Source organism: Trachymyrmex septentrionalis, unplaced genomic scaffold (assembly GCF_001594115.1).
Source record: "Trachymyrmex septentrionalis isolate Tsep2-gDNA-1 unplaced genomic scaffold, Tsep1.0 scaffold20, whole genome shotgun sequence".
Lineage (NCBI taxonomy): Eukaryota > Metazoa > Arthropoda > Insecta > Hymenoptera > Formicidae > Trachymyrmex > Trachymyrmex septentrionalis.
In genome coordinates, this window is record NW_017305180.1 from 6,947,296 (window position 1) to 6,955,850 (window position 8,555).

At 28.2% G+C, this 8,555-nt stretch overlaps 1 protein-coding gene across 1 annotated transcript in view; it reads left to right on the top strand.

The window, feature by feature from the left end:
- Window positions 1-8,555, top strand: part of LOC108747669 — a 171,909-nt gene that overhangs the window by 3,021 nt on the left and 160,333 nt on the right. The window contains exon 2 of the mRNA XM_018485281.1: window positions 6,921-7,001. Coding sequence (XP_018340783.1) covers window positions 6,921-7,001 — 81 coding nt within the window. The remainder of the gene's footprint in view (window positions 1-6,920; window positions 7,002-8,555) is intronic.

Here is an 8,555-nt window from a genome sequence, read left to right on the forward strand (position 1 = left end):
TTCTTCGCTTTTCAAAATTATGACTTTTCCCAGCGAGATTCATTGGTGCACATTCGCCTCGCAGAAGTTTTTTTCCGAATTGATCGTGCGGAAACGTAGATTTTGTAATAATTTCGACCGCCAACGACAAGAAAGATCTCCGGAGACGATCTTGCTTCACGACGTTTTCAAGGCCTTTTATTCCCGCTGTCGTAAAATCGCATTATACTCCCCAATAACGGACGGGCGTTGCCGATCGATTCACCCGATTGAGAAAAGGGGGAAAAAGTTCGCTGTAGCGCGATAAATCTTGGTCTATTTTCTCTCAGATACTCTCGTAGTCGTTTTTCTTTTAGTTTCGCGGTTAGTAGTTCGAGAACGAATCGAGCGCTCTCACTCTCCCTTTCGTTTTATTTATCACGATAAAAATTCTTCCTTCTCTTTTTTGCAACACGATAGATCTTTGATCGTTTGATTCTGTTTAGTGTAAGATAATGACGCAAGGCGCGATTCAACAATGTCCTTAGCAGAAAAATTAGGATAAAAAAAATGGTTTAAAATAATCTTCGAGATCTCTACACAGAAAAAAGATTATTCTTAAATCAATAATATACTCATATATATAAGAAAAAATATTGTAATTTTGTTTCAAAGATATTAGTCTTGATTGAATTTATTTTGATACAAGTATTATTTTGCACTCAAAATTCAAGACTTTCTTAATTAAAAATTTTTATACATCAATACAAATTCAATCAAATCAAGACTAAAATCTTTAAAGCAAGATTACAATATTTTTGCTTATATATGAGTATATCGTGATTGATTTAAAAATATTCTTTTTTTCTGTGTACCATCGTTGAAAGTATTACCTATTAGAAGATACGCAAAGAGTTTCCTTTGGGCGACTATTTGATCCAAAGTGTTGAATCTGATAGATGTTAAGGTTGCGGGCACAAATAAGAACAATTTAATTAGTATTGCTATTTCGCGTAAGGTGCTTTCCTCTCCTCCTCTGTAATGAAGTAACGTAGGCAGTCAGCTGGCCACTTACGGGCGCTGGAAGAATGGCACGGATAGAACCGGAAAATGGTAGAAGAACGGTGGCCGTTAGTACACGCTACGATTTTGCTTTATTTTCCTTTTCCTCAAAGCGGATCTCGCTCGGGCGAACGACGGACGCTTTTTCGTGGCCTGCTGCATCAAGCCGGCTTCTTTTTCCTCCTCTTTGCCTTTCTTTCGCTATGGTTCCGCTCTTCCCGTCCCTTATTCTCCATCTCACCTTTTATCGCGTTTTATGCCATCTCCTATCTTTTTGGTACCAAACGTAAATATATTTTCGCACAGCAAAACGGCGCCTTTAAACTTTGCGTCCTGTACTCCACGTACTTATTCTTCATATATAAGCTCGAGCAAACTTTTTATTAAGAAAATAAAATGTGATTTTTTTACATACACGCTTGTAACAATTATGTGCATTATAATGCGCGTCACGTCAAAACTATAGAGTGAAAATAATAATTGACACAAGCGAATTTAACACAAATTTGCTGTCTATCTAATCTTATAGCGGAAGAGTTCGTTATTTTTTTATAAGAAAAAATGCAATCTTTATGCTCAATCAACTAAATTGTTTGATTCTTTTAACAAATTGTATCTTTTTTTTTTTTAAATAATGATATCGTAGTATTTTTTGAAATATACTAAAAAGAGAATCGTCCATGAAGTAACGGCTATGAAATAATAGCGATTAAGTACGGTGATTTAGAACGATTTATTTGATGACAGCAGATCGCTTTTGATGGAATCTCATCATCATGGATTGCACAGCTCATGCGGTCGTAATCGGCTTATAAAGAGCCTTTGGTTTGATCCTGCTTATTTTGAGATTGTTGCATATAAATATCCCTTGTGGCGAGTAATTTGTGCAATAAATTCTTTGAATATACATATATTTTGTGTAAGAAACATATATGTTTTTCTATTATATCTTTTTTTATTTGAATAAAGTATGATATTTTGTCACTTATATTTATTTATCTTTCACTTAATTTATCTTTTTTATTTACTTAAAATTTTATTCCTGGTTTTTTTTATTTATTATTATATTAATGAGATGTAAAATGTAAATGATTAAACTTTTGAATTTTTTGCAAATTTTTGATCGAAATACAATCTTGGTCATAATTTTGAATTATATACTGTAAATGGCAATTGATAAAATTGTATGTATAATTTTTTATTTGCTTAATTTTTTTTTTGCGTGGATAATATATTTTTTTATTATTTTTTAATATCACACCTTTGCTTCAAATATCACATTTTTTTATTCGCTTCTCTTTTTATTGGCATATAGAGTAGGACATAGGAGTAGAGTTTTCAATCAGATAGATGTATGCATATATATACACACACGTACATACGCGCGCGCGCGCGCGCGCGCGCGCACACACACACACACACACACACAGAGAGAGAGATATACTTCACGTATTTTTTCTGTTTTCAGCCAAATCTGTTTTGCAAATGAAACTAAAAAATTGCATATAATTTTATATTTCTTAGTAATAAATATAAAAAAGGAATACAAAATTTTGAGCAAATAAAAAAGATTAACTAAAATATTTAACTTTTAATTTATTTGCAAAACACTTTTCATACTTTTTATTTCTTTTTTTTTAAGTGGTTTTCAATGCGCAAAGAATCTCTTTGCGTTGAGAATGTGTTATCTAGATATTTTAGTAGAATTAGTTTAGCAGAATTAGTTTAAATGCATTTTCAAAACTGCAAAAATGTGAAAAATTTTTTGAAACTTTTTTTGTACTCGATCTTTTGTGACACAACTTATATCATTTTTCGTGACTTATATTTATTCAGATTTGAAATCGATGAGTTGCATAAAAAAGTTTGAAGTCGTCAAAAATTTGTCAGTTAAAACAAGGTAATCCAGAGATAATTAGTGAATAATGCAAAACAGCTTTACATGTTTAACAATAATAAATAAGTAAAGATTCAAAACTAATTCAGTCTCTTATCATACACATAAAATTATGGAATTTCGAAATTAATTAGTTTGTTACAAAAAGTGCAGATGATCTCTAGATGTGCGCATGAAGATTTATGAATCTGCATTTTACCTATATAAATATTGAATATGTCAAGACTGGAATACATCAAATTTTATATAATATTAAAATTTTTGAAATGTTCACAAGTGTAATTATCTCCTTTGATATTGTATGGACATAAAATTATATTAAACATTTTGTATGCTCAAAGATTGCTTTAGGTGATTTTTACTATATTTTACACACACACACACACACTCACACACACACACGCGCGCGCGCGCGCGCACACATAGTATACATACATACGCAAGATGTTCTATTTTAATTTCTGCGTGAAAATAAAAAATATCAGATTGAACAATTTTAATAATTAAAAATATTAGATTAATAATTTTTATAATAACTAAAAATATTATTGTAGATATATTACTTTAAATACGGAGCGCCACTACAGTCTGAATGTTAAGATGTTGAATTATTATATTATATATATTCATTTAAATGAATTAATTTTAGAAATTATAATTGTGTGCCGATATGGTTGCCGGACTTTTAACGCAATTAATCTGAAATATTAATGATCCCCCAAATTTCCCAAATTTAATCTTAAAAAACTGTAATAAACTTATTACGAAAAATATTAGGATTATAGAAATATTGAAAAATCAAAAGTGTAAGAGATATTTTATACTTTATTTTTGCACATTTTGATATAAAAAAATATAATATGTCTCGTAAATTAATCATTTTTGGATAAACGTGTTCTTAAGGACATTTTATACATATTTCCAAAACGATAACAAAATTATGAAAATTTACAGATTATTATAAATCATGTTTAAAAATAATAAATCAAATTTGATGACGATTTATTTGGATCATAAATTATTTTGATAAATAGTAGTATTTTTTAAATCTGTATTCTAATAAAAATATATGGAAATGTATTATAAACTAAATGATAAAAATCTCAATTTTTTAATATAAGTACATTATACATTCAAGCTTATTTACATACAGTTGCGTTGCGATATACAAAATAGTTGTCCAGTAAATAAACAAAATATTTATTTGTTCTATATCTTTGTAATTAATCAATGAATCACAATGAAACTTTGCATAAATTATTTTGAATATTTAAAATACTTATAAAAGAAAAATTTTTTATTATTAAAAAAATTTTAATTTTTAACAATAAAAATAATAACAAATAAAATAAATGAACTACAAAAATATATTATTAAACAAAATATAATTTTATTCATATAACTTTAATACGTAGACCGAAGACAATAGTAACATTATTAATATTTCTTAAACTATAATAGACATATGTATGCGGATGCATGGTAAAATTTTGTAGACAGATCGGCATTGCATCGTTTGTTACATTCTGGTTTTCGCGAAACATGCACGAGTGTAGGAGCATAAATTACTTTTTTCATGCATCACAAGTAAGTTTTATTGCGTAGACAAAATCTAAAATACTTTTTTTTTCTTTACAACAAAGATATAATGTATAATATTATCTTGATGATTGTTGATTTTTATCTAGGTTTTTATGTAAAACATTTACTATAAATTATAAAATATCATTAGGAGTCAATAGTAACATCGATGTCGATCGAATAGATACATCGTGCCTGGGATCAGTTGTAACATTACAATTGTCCTCGAACTTACTTGATTTTATTTTAGTATTATTTTGTACAATGTTATTTGTATTTTTCTTCATAGAATGCTGTTAATAAGAAAACGCAAGACATACAATATAAGAGAAAAATTATATAAAAGAGTTGTTTTTGTACAAGCAGACATTTATATAAAAGAGATTGTAAAGGATCAGTTATCCATTCGTGTAGTTGCAAGAAAGAGTCTAAGACTTAGTAGTAGTTGTAGTTGTGTTATGTATCTCTGGCAAATGTGATACAATTATCCTTCTCTACTGTGGTAATCGTTAAACCATGGGGTTGGGACAGTTTTAACAAAATTCCTCATAGTTTTTCTTTAAAACATAACTTTTTTTCTATTATATATTTCTTATATAAAAAAATTAAACCAAAGAAAATTTTGTAACTAAATAAATTCTACATATTTTTTAAATGTAAATATTATATTTTGACTATTATGATATTTCAAAGTCAAAATGTTACTTTTGTCCCCGGTTTTTTTCTATATAGCTTGTTTGAAGTTTGTAAATATTAAATATACTTTTAAATTTAGTTTTATGTGTAGGGACTGTACGTCTAATATCCTTAATATTTTTGTAGACGGAATAATAGCTGAATCAATTAATGCAATAAAAACACATAGTTGCTTTACAAAAAGGGATGTAGTTGCGTATTACAGATTACATAATTTATTTATTTTGAAAAGTATCTATATGTATGATTTATTTTATTAATCTGTGCATAAAAGTATTGATTCAATAATCATTTTAGTTTATCGAAAAATGAATAGTTTATATGAGATATTTTATATTTTATATTAAAATGCAAGAATGTATAAAATATCTTCCAAATTATTAATTTTCCAAATTATTGATATCTCTACCTTAATACTTTTATGTGCAGTTGGAGGAATCATATTATATAAAAAAAATCATACAATTCTATTTTAAAAAATGACTATAATCTTTATGGCTATGAAAAATTGATTTTTTTTTAAATTAGGTTTATTATTATTTATGCTCTATCAGGTTATATAATTTTTGTCTGAAACATTTTTCCATATCTTTTATATTTCTCGAGATGTGAAAATTAAAATGGTACACCTTGTATATACGTTTATATTGTATACTAGAGTGTTTGTATATTTTATCTTTCTCGGTCTTTGACTTTATAATTACTTCGTAAAAGCTTTTTTTGTGTTATGAAAATACCTACGTCATACAATATATATATAAACATTAAAGCATCTATTGAAGGAATAAAGATACGAAAATTAAATTAGAAACAGTTTTTGAGTAAAAATTTGGTAAAAAATTGACTGACCTATTCTTTCTTTTCTTTCTTCATTACCGTGAAATAAGTTAAGAAAAGAAAAGTTGATTACTTACCCAGACATAGCATTGTTTCTTTGTGACGTCATCGTTCAATGGGGGGTTACCTACGTAACCTCAGAGAATGCAAAAGTAGGTCAGGGATGCGGACCATGTGATATCAAGTCAATACAGCCTGCAGTTGTATCGTCATTGTTCCTTTGTTCTTGTTTCATAGTTACTTTTGAGACTTGAAAGATAGAAGTTTCTGTTTATTTCTTCAATTTCTTTTTTTGATGTAAGCTCATTTATGTAACGATGATCATTTACTATTTAGTCGTTTGAAAAGAACCATTATCGTGTATTAGAGAACAATCAGGAAAAAAATTGCTGTGTGAGATTAATCTCTGCTATTTTATAACAAATGAACAGAATAAAATGAATTAAATATTATTCTGTAAAACATTTGTTATTTTTATTAGCACATCATGAAAAAGGAATATAAACATAAAAAAAGAAATTTTTAACTGGTTCTTTGAAGAGCACAAAATTGCAGTTATTAAATAATATTTAATAATTTGCAGGAAAATCTCGATTATTGTGTAAATTTACATAGTCATTATTTCGGACATATTTTACTGAGCTGTGTAACCAACTAAATTATTAATTCTTTTTTTATAATATTTAATTTTATAAGTTTATATATTTTTAAAAATTATATTATAATAATAATAACAATTTTGTTTACAATATTAAATAATTTATTTTATTTTATTCTTTAAAAAGAGACAACTATATTATGTAAAAATATTTGACAATTTTCGAAATTGCAATATTTAATTGTTAGATACATTTCTAAAAAAACATTTAATTTACGATTTTTATTCCAGGTGAGTCTAGCAACTTTGTCGACTATGAGGAAGTTCCTGTAACTATGGGCTTCACACATCGTCCAGCCCGAAAGAATGCAGGTATGATATTATGTCTTCCTTGAGAGTATTATCTTGTGTAAAATTAATATTTACTGCTACTACAATTCATACAAGTTTTTTAATCTTATTTTACCCGTACTTAAAAAATGTGTAAGTTTATTCAAAGATCGTAATAATTATATTTCGAATTATATGTTTATGAAAGAAACCATTAGGATTTCTTTCACGTATTTTATTTGGTTTGAATCTCTTTTAAGAAGAAAATATTTTCTGTTTTTGTTAGAAAAAAATATTTACAATAAACGAAATTATTTAGTAATTATAAAGGAATAAGCAAGTTTGTGCATGAAAAATCGTTTATTTTAGACGTTGAGATACACACATGTACGATAATGTAGGTCATATATGTAGCTCAATGATTACAATCTTTATGAATCACGTACACACTATTTAGTTCAAACGAGTAATAATGCGTGTTGAAGTTTGCCAAACACGTTTCATCGTATTTGTGATATCTTATCGCGGCGAAACTAGGTAATACTCACATGGAAGTAAATGACGAATCTTGAAGACAGTAAATTTAAAGTATAGTGATACGCTTTTTGTCTCTTAAATTCAACTTTATGACTATAGAAACGCACATTTGTAATTCTTACGAACTGGTCAAGCTACATTGCTTTTCATTTGAAACTACGATTATTCGCTTGTGCAACGCTGAAAGGATGCGCCGTCGTACGAGAAATAGCGCCATTAAATTTGACTGCAGCTACATCGTACGATTCCTGCGTTTCCTGCCGTATCGTTTCGGCCTGCATTCTTGGTACATCCATGGAGAAATTTTACTAGTTTTCTAGACTTACGACTGTTTCCTTTTTCTAGAAAACTTGTATGTTTCTTCATATGTGACGTAAATAATTTAAGAAGATGTCTTTAGAATCTTTCGTTTCTTTCTTGAGATTTGCTATGTTTATTTTCCTTTAGATCTGTCATCACAAGGAAATTGACTTGTTAGATATATGAAAGTTATTTTTATCTTATTTACTCATCTGACGAGAACGTATAGCGATAATTAGCGAAATATTTATTTTTGTGTTGCTATTGTTTAAATATGATGTTTCATTTTGTGTTAGGCCAAAATGAGAAGTGTTGTCACTTCTTTTGTTATTCTTTGATGTACTTTCGCAGAAAGGCTGGAGAGATATATATTATACAGTAGCTACAACCAAGACACCCGTTGAGATTTCGCTTTGTCAGAGAACAACGGCAACGTTGTCTTTTTCGTGATGGGCCAGAGACACGAAGGGAAACTCGAATAGTTATTGAAGGAAATAAGGTCGCCGAAAGAAAATTGCAGGCTGTCACGTGAAACATTTCTCATATTTTGATTCTTTGTCGGGTCTCTTTGATATATGAATCCAACAATAAGAGTTTGTATTGAGGACTTTATTTAGACTGGATCTTACTTCACAGACTTGAAACTTCCAATTATATTATATTATATATGTATATATTTATACATATATATTTATTCTTTTTTGCATTTGCACAGCGAATATTTATTTATATCTGTCACACTTACACATCTGTAATTAG